The 20,873-nt window shown below is 36.8% G+C and overlaps 2 protein-coding genes across 10 annotated transcripts in view; one reads left to right on the top strand and one right to left on the bottom strand.

Moving 5' to 3' along the window:
- The first annotated feature begins 3 nt into the window (after positions 1 to 3).
- Zdhhc6 (zinc finger DHHC-type palmitoyltransferase 6) lies at positions 4 to 16,534 on the top strand. Of its 4 annotated transcripts, none has more exons than XM_027930336.2 (11): positions 4 to 249; positions 1,234 to 1,711; positions 3,334 to 3,425; positions 4,482 to 4,641; positions 6,152 to 6,313; positions 8,355 to 8,408; positions 12,625 to 12,792; positions 13,728 to 13,769; positions 14,455 to 14,600; positions 14,692 to 14,738; positions 15,908 to 16,534. In XM_027930336.2, exons 2-11 carry the CDS (start codon positions 1,445 to 1,447, stop codon positions 16,009 to 16,011), a joined length of 1,242 nt encoding a protein of 413 aa, XP_027786137.1. In that variant the 5' UTR covers positions 4 to 249; positions 1,234 to 1,444; the 3' UTR covers positions 16,012 to 16,534. The 4 variants fall into 4 exon arrangements, with proteins under 4 accessions (XP_027786137.1, XP_027786138.1, XP_027786139.1 ...); XM_027930337.2 differs by having other exon boundaries at positions 4 to 187; XM_027930338.2 differs by lacking the exon at positions 6,152 to 6,313.
- A 1,402-nt stretch (positions 16,535 to 17,936) lies between these two features.
- The window catches only part of Acsl5 (acyl-CoA synthetase long chain family member 5), a 41,117-nt gene continuing 38,180 nt past the window's right edge, over positions 17,937 to 20,873 (bottom strand). For all 6 annotated transcript variants that reach the window (XM_027929936.2, XM_027929934.3, XM_027929935.3 and 3 more), the window contains 4 exons: positions 20,008 to 20,109; positions 19,431 to 19,502; positions 18,911 to 19,057; positions 17,937 to 18,212 (listed from right to left, as the gene is read on the bottom strand). In XM_027929936.2, the coding sequence (XP_027785737.1) occupies positions 18,917 to 19,057; positions 19,431 to 19,502; positions 20,008 to 20,109 (315 nt within the window). In that variant the 3' untranslated portion in view covers positions 17,937 to 18,212; positions 18,911 to 18,916. The remainder of the gene's footprint in view (positions 18,213 to 18,910; positions 19,058 to 19,430; positions 19,503 to 20,007; positions 20,110 to 20,873) is intronic.

Genomic DNA, 20,873 nt, shown 5'->3' on the forward strand with positions numbered 1-20,873 from the left:
GAAGTGGCTGTAGCGGAGACTGCGCAGGAGGCCTGCGCGGGAGAGTCGCTACGAGGGCGCTGGTGGAGAGACGCGCGGGTCGGAGAGGGTCCCGCTCCAGCCTCTGGCCATCAGGATTTGCTTTCTGCTTGTTCTGGATAGAGGTGCCCATGATGGAGTTATTCAAGGAGGAGAAAGTCTGTTCAGGGTGAGCCCAGGTCACCCCGGAAATGCGATGGCCGAGGACCGGGCACCAAGGACTTGACGGAGGTGGGAGTCAAGGCAGGGAGCGCCACGATGATTTGGGCGGTCTTCGCTCCACCCGAGTGAGGCCAGAATCTCCAGAAGGTTGAGACCCACCTCGCTTACTAGGACGTTTCTCCCCAGAGTGAGGATTGCTAGACGCTGTGCTCCATGACACGGGCGGGAAACTGAGGCACAGGGCAGCAGCATCCGCCGTGTAGGAATCTGTCGCCTCTATATCCCAGAATCTCTGCTACCCGTAAATCTCAGCTCCTTTCTCCCCGCTCACTCCAGTCAGTCATAAATACCGTCCTACGAACCTTTCCCGCCCCAGCAGGAAGTTCTTTTCGTCTCAACTCTTCTCATTTATATTCGTTCTCATATTACTGTGTAGTGATTTTTCTCTCTCTCCTTTCCTCCCTCTCCCTGCGCACTCCCTTTGCTTTCACTCCTAATCCTTAACCTTTGGCCGCAGTAGACTGTTAATGTTGGTGTTTGGGGACAATTGCAAGCAAATGTGAGCCAAGTTTGGTTCACGCTTAATTCCGAACTCCGAAAGAGGCATCTTAGAAATCCCTGAAAAGTTCGCAGACTTGGCTTCTATTCTGCGCTCAGTTGTTAAATACTTGTTACTTTGGTTTAATCACTTTATCTCTCTAAGCCAATTTCTATTCTGTGGGACAGAAGAAAGGAAACTGGATTAGAGCAGCTCTAAGGCCCAGCCTTCCCAGCTCTAAAATTATTTGCCCTGGCACGAAACAGTGGACAGTCACAGTGCCCTGACGAATTGAGAGCAAATAATTAAAACTGTTTTGGAAACATATCCATTGTACATGCCATTCAAACTTGAATTGTATTTTGGATAAGTCAAAAGTAATTATTTTTGACATTTGATAAAATACTCATTCTGTTGTAGAGAGAGATTGTTATTTGGGTGATTTATGGAGTTAACAAATATGGTATTATAATAAAATTTTTTTCTGAACTTTCCCATTTTTTTTTTTTTTTTAGGTTGGGTTTCAAACCAAGATACTGGATTCTCCTAGTTAAAATAAAGAGCTCTGAGCGCTTAACACTGAAAATGGCATAATCTGCATTAACATCTCATAACTTGATGGCATGACAGTTAAGGAACACACAGAGACTTGTGGCATGTGGAAATGTGTGCACAGAAAAAGAAAATCTGTAACCCTTTTGAAGTAGGAAGGCATTCTTCACCAAAATGGGTGCATTCTGCTCAGTTATCAAGTTTGAGAATCTCCAAGAATTAAAGAGACTCTGTCACTGGGGTCCCATAATAGCCCTTGGTGTTATAGCAATATGTTCTACAATGGCCATGATTGACTCTGTGTTGTGGTATTGGCCCTTACATACAACTGGAGGAAGTGTGAACTTCATCATGTTAATAAATTGGACTGTCATGATTCTTTATAATTACTTCAATGCCATGTTTGTTGGTCCTGGCTTTGTCCCTCTGGGGTGGAAACCGGTAAGAAAGATTTCCTTTTAACAATGATAATTTTGTTTTTACTTTTTGCCTAATCTGCCAACCAGTAATATCAAACATAGCCTGTTGTTTATTCTCGTATTACTCCAATTGCTCACTGATCATTTATTCTCAGAGAATTTATTTCATATCTGCTTGAAAGTAGTGATCTAAATTAGCTTTTCTCAAAGCAATTTTATTGAGTACTCATCTACATTTGAAAAAAAACATTGGGGTGGTGGTTGAGTTCATGGTGATAAGGAAACACAGCATATCATATACCCCTCTTATAAGTTCACCGTGCAATTTGGCTGTAGATTTTTTTTTTCCTGTGTAATACGTTAACATCCCTCAGAACTAAGAACAACACTTAAGGAGTTACTAGTTTAAAATCATTGTAGTGAAATTATAAACATTGGAAAATATAGTAAGAATCAATTTATAGCTTCTTAAAAATTGTTAGATTGTGCTTATGAATGTCCACGTTTCTTGCTGAGGGATGTTACTTAGTAGCTTCTAAGAAGTACACAATCTTGTCTCTACTGAAGACCTACTGAATCAGAATCCTCATTTTAACAAAAGTCTCAAATGATTCTTAGGTATGTCTAAAGTTTGAGAAACAGTGTATTCTGTGTGCAGTGTGTTATTTGAGAAGGGTGAGACAGTTCATATTCTGAAAAAATTTATAATCTAGGAGGCAAACCAATGCATTGTGCAAATTACTAAACTATAAAGACAATGTGATGAGTGCTCTTGAAATTAGAAGAACTGAACACTTTCAGCTGGGGATCTATGAAAGAAGTGAGAGTTTGCAGAGCAGACAAAGAAGAGGGCATTTCAGGTTGGGGGAACAATGGGGGCACATATTCAGAAACAGCAGACAGCCTTGTAACTGGAAAAAAGATTATGAAGGTTGCAGATAATGATGAAACCAAGGTAGCTCATGGGAGGTCTTGAATATATGAGATATTCTTAGACCATAGAAAGTTTCTAGAGATTTTTCAAGCAGCTCTGACAGAGTTATGTATCCAGGAATATTATTTGGACTATGTATTTTGAATTAGAAATTACAGTCAAGGAAACTACAAAATTATTAAAATGGAGAGAGATGACTCGTAATATCAAGAAGGGAGTAGTTTCAGAAAAACTACCAACTCATGCTCAGATCTCCCTCTAAAATACCTGCTAAATTGTCAGCTACCTTTTTCCTAAAGTCTTCCCATTTTGCTAAGATTTGGGGTAAGTAGAACTCACTAATGACATTGGATTTAGGTGGAACATGGGGAAGAAAAATTAAAAATGACCTCTGGGTAATTAGGAGAGTGAAGCAGCTCTTAACCACAGATTTGTTATTTTAAAAATATTTTAGCTCAGATAAAAAGACTACAAATATGTTGAAATTCTGTTTCTCCTTTATGCTGGGGATGTAGCTCAGAAGTAGAATTTGCCTGGTACGCAAGGCCCAGGTTCCATCTCTAGCACCACAAAGAAAAAGGATTCCATCCACTTCCTATATCCCATGAAAGAAATTCATACTCTAAGGAAAGCATTTATTCACAAAGCTTGACTTGTCATTACTTGAGATCAAGTATATAATATATTTTTGTTTATATTTTGCTGCCAAGGAAAATTCTCAAGATAGCATGTATCTCCAGTATTGTAAAGTCTGCCAAGCATACAAGGCACCACGTTCACATCACTGCAGAAAGTGTAACAGGTGAGTTTGTCATTGGGAGCTGATAAATTTGATTGTTGGTCTTTTTGTTGCTGTTGTAGTTTCTACAACAACTATAGAAACTAGTTTTATTCTCTGCAAGGTGACCACTATATCAAAAATTTCATAAAAATGCTTAAGTATATATAATCTCCATTTAATATTTGTCAATCCAGATAATGTTTTATTCTTTTTTATTACAAGTAAAAAACCACTTTTCTAGAAAAATATATTTTCTTTCCCTCTTGCCCTGCAAATGTGGAATAAAGAGCTATACCTTTAGCTTATTTCCATACCAGGATTGTGTTTGTTAACTGTCATCTTGACTGACTTTAGAACGTTCTGAGTCTTAATTATAGCCTTCTCCTTTTTTCATTACTTATTGATAAAATTTTACTCTTTATATAGATCTTTTAATATCAAAAGCTTAATGGAAAGAAAACTAAATCACTATAAAAAAATATGAAATAAGCCAGGATTTATTATAGTGAACAGCTAAATCCACTGATCATTGAGAAATTTAGGGAGCCACCAGAGACAGTTTGATTTGAAGCCAGGAAATTTTCCTTTAGCACAATTATAGAACAGAAGCACATTAAGACTTTGCTTATCTGAAGTATACTGAGAGAACAGGAAGGAAGGAAGTTATAAGTGTCTGTCTGGGCTCATGAACCCTAGTGGAGCTTTATAAGTGATTTTGTTTAGTCACTATTGTACTCTGCGTCAATCACTGCATTTCTGTACTAGAGAAAAACCAGAAACCATGCTCATTTATAATGAGCCTCTTGGTGGGCCTCCCAGCTCCTTTAAAGAAAGACACTTGTAACAGACATCTTTTCCTCAGCAGCTGTTGTAAATCTTGCCCTTTCTTGGGCTGTTAAGTATTTAACTGTCCATATTGTATAACACCTCATAAATATTTCTCTTTTCCATGAAATATAATTCCCTTGTGACTTATGGACATACTAGATTCCTAGTTACTTGATTGTTTGAAGACCAAAGTAATTTAAAGTAGAAGGGATTTTCTGCTTCATGTTTCATGTAAATTTTTCTTGTTAGATGTGTGATGAAGATGGACCATCACTGTCCTTGGATCAACAACTGTTGTGGTTACCAAAATCATGCTTCCTTCACGCTGTTTCTCCTTTTAGCACCACTGGGTTGTATTCATGCTGCTTTCATTTTTGTTATGACTATGTACACACAACTGTATAATCGGGTAAGTGACAATGTTTGTTATAATATCAGTCATGTCAGATTAAGTGGTAGTTATAAGATTGTTTAAGAAGTTCCTTTCAGAAATATACTGTCTGTGATTTGGGTAGGAAACCAACTTTGCTTTCTCTCTCAGTTACTGTTTAAAAAAAAATTTAAACTTAATCTTTAAGATGAAAAATTATTTTGTTTTGGAAACTTACCTTATATACTCTACTTGAAGTTGATAATTATTTTAGTACAATATACATTATTTATTAATTTTAAAAATTAGTATAATATACATTATGTATTAGTTTTAAAATTAATAGTGATAGTAGGAAAAATGAAAGGAAGAAAAAAGAACAAGAAGAAAAAGACACACTAGTACTTTCTGTTTCCTGTTTGTGTGGCAGGTTGTAGTTCTTTTGTTATTTTTAAGGGGGAGGGTACTGGGGAATTGAACCAGGGGTGCTTAACCACTGAGCTACATCTCCAGCTCTTTATGTTTTTTATTTTGAGATAGGATCTCACTGAGTTGCGAAGGCCTACCTTGAACTTGTGATCCTCCTGTCTCAGCCTCCTGAGCTGCTGGGATTAGTTTTGTTCATTTTTAATTCCATTGCCCTGAAAGGAGCAGGCACACACCCTAATATATGAATAGGTTAAACCAGTAACAGTTTGAGTTGATTTATGGGAAAGTTGTCATGAAGTAAAGTTCAGAGGTCACAAATATAAAGCCCTAAAGAGATCTGGAAGAAAACAAGAGACACAGGTCTGAAGGGACTGTGGCAAATGGGAGGATACATGTCATTGACAGAGGGGACAACCTGTATTTGATTGTAGCCAGTTTATGGTTTTTGAGAGTCCTAGCCCAGTAATGCTAGATCTTATAATTTTTCAAGAAAAATCTAAGAGTTTGAATTTTTATGTGAAATCTCCTAATTTTAAATGTTGGCACCTAACTTCTGATAATTTAAAATATTGTACAGACCAGATGTACTCACACTCTGCAGGCCTGCATTTTACCAGCTCTTGACCACTGATTGTGAAACATGACAAAAGAAATAGATGAATGCTGGGCTATCTTTGCTGCTGTGGAAAACACTGGAAAGACAGAATAGTAAGCAGAAGGCAGGAGACAGTTATAGCTTACATGGGTGTCTAATGTTTTCTGTGTATATTCATATTTATGGGGTTGACCTCTTTCTAAAGAAACAACAAAAATGGTAACATTGACGAATAAGGAAGGGGCTAGGGATGTAATTCATTATTACCTAGTATGCCCCAGGCCCTGGTTTCAATCTCCAATACTGAAAAAAAAAAAAAAAAAAAAAGAATACTAAGAATGATATACACATTGGTATGAGCCCAAGTCACAGAACTCATTAGAAACAGTTATGTTTGTTGTATTTGCTTTGGTCACAGGGTCGATTATCATCTTTTTGATCATGTTGTTTTAAATGTTACAGCAGAGTATGAGCAGTTACCACAACCAAGCATTTCGAGTGTGTTGTCGTTGTTGTTATATATAGCTCTCCTTTGGGTGGAACACAGTAAAGATTGATATGAGTGCAGCCCGGAGAGATCCTCTTCCAATTGTTCCATTTGGATTAGCTGCATTTGCTGCCACCTTGTTTGCCTTGGGATTAGCTTTAGGAACAACCATTGCTGTTGGGATGTTATTTTTTATTCAGGTAAGTTTCTTAGTTATCTCTGGCTAAAAGTTGTCATGTTATTGTAATGAGAAAGAAAAGTCTACATTTGAAAAGTATGCTGTATGAGGTGGACATTACTTTTGCTTATTCCATATGGGTAAATAATTTAATCATCTCTTTACTAGTGATAATAATAAAAATTTTGAAGTAATTTTTGCCAGAATTTCTAGATAATGGATTTAATTTGTGAAATGCTAACCTAGAGTGCCATAGCTCTTTGTAGTTGAGAAAGCTCTTGTCACTTTACAGTCTTACTTGATCTTCATATCACCCCTAAAAGAAGTTGATAGAAGAATATTACTGTCTTCTCTTTTACAGATTGAATCTCAAAAAGATTAAATGACTTACTGAAGATTACCCTTTCATGTATTCAGTAAACATAATTATTAGTATTATTTCATAATCGTATATATCTAATAATAATAGTAGTCATCATGTAGCTAACACTTTTGTTGAGCGCTTACATGCAAGGTGCTTTGTGTGTGTCAGCTCCTTCATAACAACCCCATGAAATAGTTGCTCTTTAATGCCTACTCTGTGATGAATTACACTGCTAATTTCTGAGGTTGCAATAATAAAAATTAAGAGGTTCCTTAGGGAACCCTTAGTGAACTTATAATCAATAGTAAACAGCTAATACAGAGTCATATGTACATCATAGATTTATGCACAAAGTGCTTTGAGAAAACAGAGGAGGAGGACCTGGCTATGAAGGGACCAAAAAACAGTTATTACGAGTTTTATTTGCTTAATTTATTTATTCATTGAAAGCCTACTGTAGGCCAAGTGTTTTGGTAGACCTTTGGAATATGAGAGGGACTCCTGGTTCAGAGTTGTTTTTTGATGTGCCTTTCAGACATTGTGAAGGCACAAGCAGACTTCAAGGAAATGCAAAATACAGATTAGAACTGCTGGGCCTTAGAGCTTTGATGCATCATTCAACCTTTTTTTGAACTCCTGGTTTTAAAATAAGCTGATTTTTATTTTACTTCTTATTTTCTATTAGCCTGGAACCATATTCTTTGAAAATTTTTTTCTTAATGCCTGTAATTTAAAATCATATTAGAAAGCTGAGCACAGTCTCATACACCTGTCATCCCACCTATTTGGGAGGCTGAGGCAGGAATATCACAAGTTCAAGGTCAGCTGGGGCAACTTAATGAGACCCTGTCTCAAACAAAATTTTAAAAAGGCTGGGGTTGTAGCTCAGTTCTCATCAGTATGTATTAGGCCCTGGTTTTGATCCTCAGTGCCAAAAACGAAACAAAACTATAACAAGAAATATACTAAGATTCTGAAGTATAAAAACAACCTGAGTGGAAGTAGTAATATGTAAGAAAATGAGGTAATAGAATAAAGACTGTATACATTTAGGTAAGCAGAATATCTGGAATGAGTTATTTTTAATTGTTATAAATACATTAGTCACAAATATAAAATTCAAATAATAGCAAAATTTAAGGACTGATTGAATTGATTATACCCATGTTTTTTAATACTCTGAAAAACTTGGTCTGAAAATAGTACTTAAACATGAATTTTAATTAAAATACGAGATTCAGATTTGATGATGGATTGGTATGATCATTTTTGTGGCAAGGTATTGTTGTGCAGTGGTTAAGAACAAGTACTTTAGAAGACACACGCCTGTAATCCCAGCAGTTCCAGATGCTGAGACTGGAAGATCTCAAGTTCAAAGTCAGCCTCAACAAAAGTGACTCAGCAACTCAGGGAGACCCTGTCTCTAAATAAGATACAAAATAGAGCTAGGGATGTGGCTCATTGGTTGAGTTCCCCTGAGTTTAAACCCTGGTTAGCCTCCCTGCCCGCCCCCACAAAAAGAACAAAATTTTTAAAGTCAGATGGGCTATGTGCTGTTACTTAACCTCTGTCATCCTCAGTGCCTTTATATTTGGAATGGAGCAATAAAAGCTATCTCAGAGAATTGTTATGAAGATAATAATCTTAAATAAACCAAAGTCACATTAGTAAATTTTACTGTCTATCATTTAATTTCCAGATGAAAATAATTCTCAGAAACAAAACCTCTATTGAATCATGGATTGAAGAGAAGGTAAATTTTAATGATTTTTCCTCAATATAAATAAAGTACTATTAACAGACCAGATTAAGTGCCTAAAAGTCAAAACTTGGCAGCCAAATGATTTCTTTAAATTATTTGCCTGCCTTATAAAAGATGAATATAGGAAACATTTCCATTTATTTCCATCTTAATATAACTCCCACAAAAATATGTTTCACATACACTTGAGTTGCTAAAGAGATATATAAGCCACATATTAAACCACCTGATCATTATCTCACACTAGAGGATAAGGCTCCCCATTTGGAAAGGTGCCAGAAGTGTTTTAGACTTTAGATGAGGCTTTGTCACAGACCTCAATACACTCTGTCCCTTGTGATTCTAACAGAAGGCAAAACCCCAAATACCTGCAGGGGACATGCAGACAACTTAAAGAAGGAGGTCCACCTTGTGTATTAGAAAGCTACCTGACAGACAAAGCTGAGTGTCGCCATAAGGGAATATTTGTCAATATTGAAATATGTTCTAATTTTTTTCCCAAGAAGTTAGAGATCTTGATGTTGTGAGAAGTCGTCTAAGCTTTCAAATGCTAACAAGCAATTCCAATTTAAAAAACCCTTTGTGAGCCAAATAAAAACCCAAATTTATCTGTAGGATATATTTAGTCCCCAATAACCAGTTTGTGAACTTCAGTTTACAGCAGCAATTCTCAAACTTTTTGGTTTCAACACCATTTTACATTTGTCATAATTGTTAAGGACACTGAAGAGCTTTTGTTTATGATGTGTATTAAATTTATTGATATTGCCATATTTTCTAAGAAAACTTTTAAATATTTATTATTTCATTTAAAAATAATGAACCCATTATATTTTAATAAAAAGTAATGTTTTGTATTTCCAAGTGAAAAATGGGAAAGAGTGACCTTGTTTTATATTTTTACAAATCTCTTTAATATCTGACTTATCAGAAGGCAGTTGGATTCGCACATCTACTTCTGCGTTCAGTCTGTTGAGATATGTTACTTTGAAGTTTATGAAGAAAACCCAACCTCATACAGATAAATAGGTAGAAAAGGATAGAATATTTTAATAGGTCTTTTAATGATATTAGATATTCTTTGATCCCACATTAAAAGAAAGTGACATTTCTTTTCAGTAAATTTTTTGTACTTTTACATTAAAATTCATTAGCCTTATCTTGCTCTGCAAATGGTCCTTTTACAAGTTTGTGGCTTTGCATAATATCATGCTTTGGTAATTCGGAAAAACACTGGTTTATTGGGCTGTACAGGTCTTCCAAATGTTCACACCTTTCAAATATCACATTCATTCATATCACTATCAATTTCATGTGAAAAAAAATTTAAATTTTGGAAAGCTGTCAGATTCATAGTGATAGGTACGAGTTTTCTAAAATTCTAATTTTCACTTGAAAAACTTAAGTTTTTCAATAGTAACCAACTACTGTGAAGTGACAGCCTGACTTTGTTCATTTTTGAGAAAGTATTTATGAAATACCAGAGTCTGAGTAAGCTTAGTTTGTCTATTGATTACTGATTCTTTTAAGTAAAAGTAGTGTTATGTGAAAAAAGCTGGGTACATAGCTTTTTATAGCTCACAATTAAACAAGTGTTTCTCTATGGATAACTATACTACTTTGGTGGGCTTTATGTATCCTTCCCATTTTGGTATATAGAATATTAAAGGGGACATCTACTTGAGAATTCAGATTTAATAAAAATAATAATTTTTACTGCTTCCTCAAGAACATTCTTACATAATTTTTTAACTATAAATATGTTTAGTCATCCCTTGATATCTGCCAGGAATTGGTTTCAGGATTCTCCCCAAAACCAAAATGTGTGGGTGCTGCAGCACCTCACATAAATGACAAAGTGACATATAACCTATACATATCTTCTTGTATACTTTGAATCATCTCTTGTTTACTTATAATACCTAGTACAATGTAAATGCTGTGTAAATAGTTGTTACATTGTGTTGTTCTGTACGTATTTTATGCAGATGCACTTTTTAAAAAAATATTTTTTCATTTTGGTTTTATTATAGCAGTACCCTGCTTCTTGGTTTCAATATCTGTATTCATTATCTAGTGCTACATATTAAACAATTCTTTTTAATGTCTTAGAATTTAAAATATATATATATATATATATTCTCAATTTATGGTAGAATCCACAAATGTGGAACCTGTGAATATGAAGATATGGAAGGTTGACTCTTGGCAAAGAATATGTATGGCTACTGATAACACTTTATGCCACTATCTTGTTCCTACTAAGATGCCAACAATTTTACCCCCCATTGCAAATGCCAACACGATGAAAAGGCAAATAACATCTTAGTGTTATTATGAAAATAGTTTGACTTTACTGAACACAAAGAAAAGGTTTGGGGGACACAAAGAAACCTACAAAGCAGGCTTTGAGGACCATGGATGTACAGGTTTAAGTCCAAGTTCCTTAGTTACACATAATAAGACTTTTCATGACTTCCCCTTATCTGCTTCTCTCCTATTTCCCGCCCTCTCTGCTCCATCTCATGCTCATACTTTGTACATCTTATGCTTCTGTATCTATGCACATAGTGTTCCCTCTTCTAAACTCTTTTCTCTCTTTTATCTGATTTCTTGTCCCTCACATCTAGTTTAGGTATCATTTCCTCCAAGGATACTTCCTTGACACTCTCTAAACTTGTTCCCTTTTCCCATAGCAGCACCACATACTACTGTCATCTTTTATACATAATATGTATAGAATCTCAACTTCATTGAGTGCTTTTTTTAGGCAAAGACATGTCTTAGTTATGTTTGTAAACTACAGTTATCTTTACTAGTCTTCCTTTGTAAATAGCCAAGATCTCTGTTTTTGAAATTCAGTTCATTTTAAACTAAAGGTTTTGTTTATAACAAGGGAAAATAAGTTATCTTTTGCTAACTGGATGAGAGCAGATTTATGCAATTCAGTAGGTTCATGTTACAGGAAAATTAACATTCATATCACTTTATTAAAAAATGGGAAGCTTATGCGTAAAATAATGTTTCTTAATAATCAGGTATTTCCAAGTATCATTTCTAGTAAGGATAACAAATATATAGACATCTATTATATTTTTTGCTAATGACCAAATCTCTCTAAAAAATACCATGCCAAATCTAGAGTTATTTGAAAACTGGCACTTACCAGTGAGTAAAAAATTTGAGTAAGTGAACATACTAAATTTATGGAAAATGTATAGAATTTACAAGAAACTAAAGTTTACACAAGTTTCAATATGGCTTACACTCATTGGAATGTAAAAACAATGTGTGTTTATACCACTAGGTGTCAGCAGAACTTAAGACATTCAAAGCTAGTTTATTTCCCTAAGTTAAAGCCAACCATTTAATGCCTAGAATTTACAAAGGAAAAAAACTAGAATAAAAGTTATACCACCTAAATATGCATAATACATAAATGCAAATGAGTGTGTGTGTATACACATATATATGTCAATGGTATATATATAAAAAGAAAGATCTGCACATACCTTCTGGTCTTTAGAGAATGTTTTCATAAAACAATCCTGGCAACTTGGGAACTGAGACGGAAATACTGAAAGTTCAAAGCCAACCTCAGCAACTTAGTAGAACCCTGTCTCAAAGTAAAAAATAAAAAAACTGAGGATGTAGCTCAGTGGTAGAATGCTCCTGGATTAAATCACCAGTATCACAAAAAGCAAAAACTGATTACTCTCCCTTGTCACACCCTTCCTGGTCATTCCACAGGTTTCACTGAGATCTGGAATAAAGCTCTGCATTTGGTGCAGCCTATGAGATAGTTAGATTCTGAGTCAAATAGTCCATCCTAAGTAAACCCTTACTTTCTCCTGAACCTATATGTGAGCATCCCTTCTTTTTAACCTGTCTTCTTTGGTGCTGCTAAACAACTAGAAACACTTAGGCTTTTCTATATATGGGATAAAGTTAGTCAACTCTTTTATTAAGCCTTTTCAAATGCTTATTCCTAAAGGAAACTCTGAGTAACGTGGCATCTAGGTTGGTGTTCTAAGTCAAGTTCTTTCTCTGTTATGATAAAGCTGTCTTATGGGTGCACTACATTACAACAAAAAGAAAGTACTTGTAAGGATAATATAAATTTGGGGGGAAAAGTATTCTCAATAATGTATTATTGGAGCCACTTAAGACAGAGGTGTCTGCCATTTTGTATCTTTGTTATCCACAGGCTAAAGATCGAATTCAATATTACCAACTAGATGAAGTCTTTGTTTTTCCTTATGATATGGGAAGTAAATGGAAGAACTTTACACAGGTATTTACATGGTCGGGGGTCCCTGAAGGAGATGGATTGGAGTGGCCCGTAAGAGAAGACTGTCACCCGTACAGCTTAACGGTGAGTACATTTGTTCAAATAGCTCTTCCTTTTTTGCCTCACCATGTGCCCCTTATTCCCCTCAATACAGTGACATTTTATAGTAACATAATAATGCAAATGTTTTCAGTATGTCAAAATGAATCTAATACTAATAAAATATTCCTTTATCATATCTCTTAACTCCTGAACTCTTCAAACCTCTGTGTGATGAAGTCCTGATTCTTTAACTTAGTTTTACAAAACCTTACCTAAAACTGTCTTACAACCGACAATGTCATATGAACTCCTTGTATATTCCTGCCCCCTAACATTGCCCACACTGTTTTGTTTCTCTCTCAAATGACCTCCTCTTTGTCTGCCATTAGGACCAGTTCCATATAGTCCAGCCTGCCCACTCCAGACTCATCTGCATTGGGCATTAGTCATCTAAACTACCTTATAGCTTATGAGGTCTCACATTTTATTTATTCTCATGTCTTATGTCTTGTACTTAATTTGACAAGATTCTACAATGGAAACTATGTTACCTTTACTTCCTATCATGTCTAATATGGTACTATTTAATACTTGTTGATTAAGGGCAAAAAGTGAGTTATGATAATGACTTAGTTGAACCTCTTGGTAATAAGTTCTGAAGTTTGTTGTGTCTAAAGAATCAGTGAATTTCTGTCTTTGTTTTGGGCACTGGTCTGGAAGAGCAGAGGACATATCTCCTGGTTCCTGGGCAGTAATGGGTACTGCAAGAATATAGATGGAACTATCAGACTGAATTCTGAGGAGAAAACCCCACTCTCAGCCTCTGGTTCCAGCCACAGGCTTTTGTTCCTGTGCCAGAAATACGGAGAGCCTTTAAATTGTCAGCAATATGAATTAATGCTGGAAAGTTGGGAGTTTGTAGGCTGTTTTTCAACATTGAGACAAGAGCCTTAAGTTTTTCCTTTTCTATCTTTCAGATAGAACAATTGAAACAAAAAGCAGATAAAAGAGTCAGAAGTGTAAGTAATTCTTTATTCTATTTTCAGGCTTTATATTTCTGTAAAGTTTTCTTAATTGCCCTTCAGGAGACACCAATGGTTGGATTTCTTTAAATAATACATACTGTAATACATTTGTTGAAATTTGATGTTGTTCAATTTTGTTTTCATTTAAACAGTATGCACTGCAGGTTCAGAGGGAACTTAGTCAATTTATATTGCTAACAAGGAAAAATAGTTGTCCTCAGTATGGCTTGTTTAGGTGAAACCCATTCTTACAACCATGCTGTCATATTCGATGCCACTAGGCACATATGGCTATTTAAGTTAAATTAGTTAAAATAAAAATTTAGTTCTTTATTGTACTTGCTGTGCACATTATGAGTGCTTCATAGCTATGTGTGTCTAGCAGCTACCCCTTGAATACCACAGATGTACAGCAGTTAGAAGATTTCCATCATTGGTGGAAAGTTCTCTGGTTGGTGCTGTACTGGGATTTAATTCTTAGCAACTGTGTGCTTGAAAGGAAGGGTAAGACAAGCCGGAGAACTAAACACAGCACTTGCCTCCTATGGGGGAAGATGAGTGGGAAACTGGGAGGGAAGGCTTGTCTCTAGATATTTTGGGTCTACCTTTAAAAATTTAAATTCAAACTTGAACTCAGATGAATAAATACTCAAATTGTTCTTCTTACCACTGATAATAGGTTCGTTATAAAGTCACAGAAGATTATAGTGGTTCCTGTTGTCCTTTGAATAAAGGAATCAAAACCATCTTCACAATCCCTTGCACTGAAGAACCTCGGATACAGCTACGAAAAGGGGAGTTCATTTTGGCCACAAGAGGGTTACGGTAAGCGACAGAGAAGTACCACATTTCTTCCTTAATGACAAAATTGACATCTAACCTAAAAAATATAAATTTAATCTTTTAAATATTTCAGATACTGGTTATATGGAGACAAGATTCTTGATGATTCCTTTGCAGAAGGTAAGGAAGTGGAAGGGTACGTTTAAAGGACAAGAATGCTAGCAATGATTACAAATTTTACAAGAATATCTTTTAAAAATAATCATATCAAGTGCATTTGGGGAATTGCATAGAGAGGCCCATGATTAAGCAATAAAAAGAAGCCTCTTCTGTTTCTAGATAGCCCTTGTAATGATCAGGTCTCTATAATGACAGCTAACACTAGAGCTTTCAGTGTATCAGGTGCTTGTATAAGTGCCTCAGCTGAACAGAGTTCCCAACAGACCTCTTAGGTTATGTTATTATTTATATCTTATTCGTTAGGGAACAGAAGCACAGAGAGGCCAAGCAATTTTCCTACAGCCACACACTAAAAACAGGTGGAACCAGGGCTCAAACCCAAGCTAACTCCAGAGTCTGTAAGCCCTGTGCTTCATGTTCCCACTTTGAATGAATATTCATCTTATTTTTATAAAAATAAATGAATTGAAATTTTGTTTTCTTCTTTTAGAATTGTTTTAATTCTTCTAGAATTGTTTCTTTTTCTTTTTTCTATTTTTTTTAAAGAGAGAGAGAGAGAGAATTTTTTTTAATAATTATTTTTTAGTTTTCGGCAGACACAACTTCTTTGTTTGTATGTGGTGCTGAGGATCGAACCTGGGCTGCACGCATGCCAGGCGAGCGCGCTACCGCTTGAGCCATATCCCCAGCCCTAGAATTGTTTCTTTTTGAAGTAAAGATCAGCTGAGGATGCTTTTGAAAAACATTCAGTGAGAGGTTGGGCAAACTTGATAAAGAATTTCATATGTTAGAAAAAGTCTAAGAAGAAAATTCAGAGGCCCTAGGGAGCTAGTTCCCCAGGACGGATGCAGTGTGACTGTGTCAAAATGCCTTTCATAGTCATATAACGTAAGCAACTGCCCATATGGAAAAGGCCATGACTCCAGTTAAGTGGTCTGGAGCCACACTGGCCCTTTTCCCAGATAATGGACTTTGCGGAATATCTTTTCAACTTGTCAGAAGCATTTAGGAGCCATTCTTTCTTTTCCCTTAAGTTGTACTTATAAATGCCAGTGGAGGGGGGCGAGGCTAACAAAGCCTTATTAACCTGAAGTAACAGGATTGTTGATTCCCGTAATGTCATTGCAGTACATCTGACTAGTTCATCTCAATTTCATTTTCTTCCTCAGGTGTTTCAAGAATAAGAGGATGGTTCCCTAGAAACTGTGTGGAAAAGTGTCCCTGTGAGGCTGAAACAGATCCAGCGCCAGAGGGCGAGAAGAAAAACAGATAGCCACTGTTTAAATGAAATTATCTTTTAAGTCTGCTTCATTACTTGAAAATTATACACATTACTAAAACATTATGCAATGAGCCTACTCTGGTTAAGGTGTTCTTTTCCTCAAAGGTGCCCTAGTGCCATGATTTAAATATTTTTATTACCATTTTGAAATGGAGAAGCCATTCTGCATATGCCTTTGAATTCCTGCCTCTTTTCCACCTCTTCTTCCTCCTGAAAGGAGCAGAATTTCACCCAAGTAAGTTAAATGCATTTTCTCTAGGGTTTTTTTTAATGCGCTGCGCACTCTGGACCTCACCTGCAGATATAGTTCCCCCTTTGCCAGGAGATCTGCATGTGATCATTTTATTTCCCCCTCAGTTGATATTTCTTATATAATATCTTAGATGCTATAGAACTTAATTTGTCAAATTCAATATAAGCTCAAATTTTGTTACCTGTCTTTTAATAATGCAGATTTTGTCAAATCAAATAAAGATTGGTGGATGTTCTGTATAAATCATAGTTTTTACTTAAAGCTTTTTGTGTGTGTGTGCTGACTAAAAAGGTTTATCTTTGGTCCTCATGAACAAACTGCCCTGCTACCCTGTGAAAATGTGGCATCTCAAATTAGGAGTTTTAAGACATGACATACTCTCCTCAATGTGTGAACCCTGTTGATGGTTTATGGGATCACAGCACGCTAGGAGACTTCAAACCCAGTGACATCAAACTGCTTGTCAAACTTGACTATATCAAAAACTGAAGCTTGTAGAAGTGGTGGAATCCAGGCTGCCAGACTTGGATGCTTAATGGTGGGTTTATCGAAATTTCTGAGTAGAATTACAGAAGGAAGGAAAAGGCCTACTTCTTTTGACTTTAGTAAACTCGTCCGTTATTAATTCTTTCCAAAGTTGGGAACCTGAGGCTTTGGGGTCAGGCTTATAAGGGAGGTGCACTTGAGGATTCAGGGGTGAGTGAAACATGACTCTGCCTCATTGTCCTGAGGTGGGACAGACAAAATATATCAAAAGTTTTTTATTATGAAGAAGGGGACCATCATGAGTTGACAATTAAAGCAGATGAGGAAGCAAGTCTTGTGCCTCCAGGAGTATCTGCATTTTAGGCAAAAGGGACAGGAAGAACACAAGCAGGGGCTGGGGATGTGGCTCAAGCGGTAGCGCGCTCGCCTGGCTTGCGTGCAGCCTGGGTTCGATCCTCAGCACCACATACAAACAAAGATGTTGTGTCCACCGAAAACTAAAAAATGAATATTAAAAAAAAATTCTCTCTCTCTCTTTCTCTTTAAAAAAAAAAAGAACACAAGGAAACTGGAATGTGCCTGACATGTTTGAGGAACAGAAGAGTAGCCAGCAAAGGTCAGCAGGGGAAGAAGGGGGAAGTCAAAGAGATGAGAGCCTGCTACACCACAGAGGGCCCTACAAGTTAGTTCCAGCCTTCCTTTTGGTTTGGATATTCAAATATAGACATTTCTTCAGCTTTTCTAAGCCCAATGTCTAAAAAGATCATCTAAGAATATTCTCCTTAACTATAGTTAGAGGCCAGAAAGGAACTCTAGTTAAGAAGAGTACAACAAAGGTGGCAAAGGAGAAAATATGAATTAGTGCTTCAGGTTTGGGCTCAGCTCGTGTTTTATTACAGCTATGGGATAAGGCGGACTGGTCTTCTCAATTTACTTATCAAACTTGGTTGCATACTAGGATATCTGGAGACCTCTTAACAATCCCCATGCCCCAGCGGTACCCCAGGCCACCGAACTCAGGGTCCCTGGAGCAGTGCCTGGGCAGTAGTATCTTTTCAAACTTCTAGTTAAATCTAGTGTGCACCAAAATTTCAGAACCATTAGTCTCAAATTTCTAAGTGGTCCTTGTTGAAGATGGATTCTCATCAGAGCCCATGAGGCAACAAACACAAAAATCTATGTATCTGCAATAGTTTATTTTAAAGAGTACATTTACAGGTAGGGGTAACAAATGCTGTCTTGGGGTAAGGTACAGCAGGAACTGGAGTCCAAGAGGAAAGATCAGTTGATTCCTTCACAGAAGATAAGCCTGTCATATGGGCGTCACATTCACTCATAGAGCTTTGTTCCCAGTGCCAGGAGAGTTTTATTCAGTGCTTGTTTCATTTCCTGGTAAAGCTCGCTGGACATACATTTCAACTCCTTCCCCCACAGCTTCCAGCTCAGCAGCCAACTGTAAGGAAAAGATTTAGTCACCAGCTATCACTGTAGATTACACATTTTTTTTGTAGACCAACATTCTTTTTGGACACGTCATAGGCCTAATTTCTAACTATATCTAACTAGAGAATTTAGGAAATTCTCGGTATGATAAACTTTTCCCTTGTGAACACAGACTCTAGGGTATACAAAGAAGAAATTTGTCTCAATTATGGCTAATATGAGTGACAGGTTAAAACTTAGAACTTTAGGTTTTGTGGAGTAACTAGAAAACATGAACTTATCAGAACACAAAGATCTCTTGATTTGAACTTTGGAGGACTAAATAAGTGCTGGGCCTGCAGGCCGTCTAGGTTTTAAGATAATAGAAAAAAAACTTTGCAAAGGGTCGCTTTGACCTTTGAGCTACTGACCACCAATAAAAGTGGCATTAAGGTTAGAAATGATGAGGAAGGGACAAAGACCATGGACTGGGTCCTTGAAGAAAGGCATGTTGCCTGCAGCCTTGGTGCCAGCAATGGTTAAGATGGCAGAACAGTACTTAGTTCAGCATTATAATTCTCCTAGTATTAAATAACAAGTTATGTTTGAGAGTTCCATAGGTAAAACAAGAGGGACAACAAAATGAATAGAATAATTTTTAATCCACCTTCTCACCAGGCAACAAGGATTGAGCAGGCAGATAGCTCCAGGCCCCTTTAGCATAAATACCTTCATCTACTCCTTGATACTCTCATAGAGGCTGTCAATTTGGGTCCGAAAGTATTTGGAGAGCTCTACTCGTTTTGCTTTCAGCGTTGGTGTCAGGAGGCCATTTTCAATGGAAAACGGTTCTGGATGAACAAAGATGTTTTTGACCTAGAAGATGAGATGAGTACACACATACACATTTATATTAGTGATTGGGACTTTTCTGTGCAGCCCTGAGTGGTCTATGAAGAACTTCAAAGACTATTTCACAGTAACCCAGGCCCATTCTCATGCACTTATAATTTGGGAAAGAAACGAGTAGGGAGACTGAACAATGTACAGCAAAAAGGAACAGCACAAGTACCTAAAAAGATGGGGGTTTGAACCTGGGGCCTTGTGCATGCTAGGCAAAGGCTCTACCACTGAGCTACACCCCTAGTCCAGGAAATTATGTATTCAAATCCCACCAAAAATAGAAACTTAAATAAAACTTTCTAGCTTGACTTGTGAGACCAGGATAGCATCAACAGTAGGTACAGACCTGTTCAAAGGATTTAAGTCCACCTTCTTTCCCATTTTTATGCAAATCTTCTAAAATGGCTTCCTTTAAAATCTAGGAACAGGAAACATCACTTAAAGCATGACCAGTTGAAAAAGAGTTTAAATGAAAGGCTAAGCATAAGCCAACTCAAAATGCCTATAAAAATTGATCCAGATAAAAGCATGATATAAAAGTATGTATAAGCACATTGTGTGCCTTATATTTATAAAAGAAAAAAAATGAAAAGAATGCAAATCTAAATGTTAATGGGTTTTCTCCGAATGGCACCTTTTTCTTATTTTCCCATTCTACCCCCCACCCCCCAACACACACATACATACAAGGAATATAATGCTATAAAAAGAATTTTGAGTTTTGGTTTTTAAACTCCCTTTTTATCCCACAATCAAATAAAACTATTCAGTCTATTTGGGCTGCAGCTCCCTGTCACAGAAGCATGAAGAGCCTGTTCCTACATTCAGAATGAGATGAGATTTGGGGTACCCAGCTGGCAGAGCCTCTTCTCCCTCACAGTGAGCCCATGGATATGCATGAGTTCTTTCTAAACAACACTTACTTGGTTTTGGCACAGTTCTTCAAGAGTTCCCTTAACCCCAAGCTTGGCTGCAAATGAGGGAAGCGCGTCTGGATCAGGAACTACCACTCCTACTAAGAATGACTAGAAAAGAACCATGAGGTGCAAGTGTGTGAGAGAACAAGTGTAAGGGTGTCCACCGTGGGTAGAGAAAGCAGAACCTATCATTACAATAGATCCTGCTCTCAAACTTCAAATTCCGTACCTCTTTTCCTTACCAATACTTCAAACTCCCATGGACATCTCATCCCATTTCCCCACTCAGCATATCTCATTACAAAGACATTCTATCCGAATTTGATTCTTCAAAAAGAGGTGGTATGGTCTCTAAGCTTAAAGAATCTCCAGGTCAATACCCACCCCCAACTCCAAAGCCAAGTTTAAAGAGTTTTTTTGTGACAGAACAAACCAGAGGAGTGGAAATGAAGTGCACTCATTTCATCATGGGATAAAAGCTACCCATGAATATAGCTGTTTTAACAAATTGACTGACTCTTATTTTTACAAAGTCCATCATAGTTTCAATTTTTTTTCATATGTATTGTCTCACTTGAAATTCAGAAAGTAGCTTTATTTCTTTAGTTTTAAAAGTTAGGATCTTCTCATCCTAAATCCACTCATACAAATTTCCTGTAGCCACAGCTGGGCACGGTGGTGCACACCTGTCATCCCAGTGACTCAGGAGGCTGAGGTAGGAGGATTGCAAGTTTGAGGTCAACCTTGGCAACTTAGCAAGGCCCTCAGCAACTAAATGAGACCCTGTCTCAAATTAAAACAGATAGGACTGGGGGGTGTGGCTCAGTGCTTAAGCACTCCTGAGTTCAATCCTCAGTACTAAAAAGAAAAAA

The sequence above is a fragment of the Marmota flaviventris genome, chromosome 4, assembly GCF_047511675.1.
Source record: "Marmota flaviventris isolate mMarFla1 chromosome 4, mMarFla1.hap1, whole genome shotgun sequence".
Taxonomy (NCBI): domain Eukaryota; kingdom Metazoa; phylum Chordata; class Mammalia; order Rodentia; family Sciuridae; genus Marmota; species Marmota flaviventris.

Excerpts from the sequence above, each read along its gene's own strand:
- Zdhhc6 (XM_027930336.2), top strand. The coding sequence starts at position 1,445 with ATGGGTGCATTCTGCTCAGTTATCAAGTTTGAGAATCTCCAAGAATTA. Across the intron at positions 1,712-3,333 it reads TCCCTCTGGGGTGGAAACCG|GAAAATTCTCAAGATAGCAT; the intron begins GTAAGAAAGATT and ends TTTGCTGCCAAG. Across the intron at positions 4,642-6,151 it reads ACACACAACTGTATAATCGG|CTCTCCTTTGGGTGGAACAC; the intron begins GTAAGTGACAAT and ends TGTTATATATAG.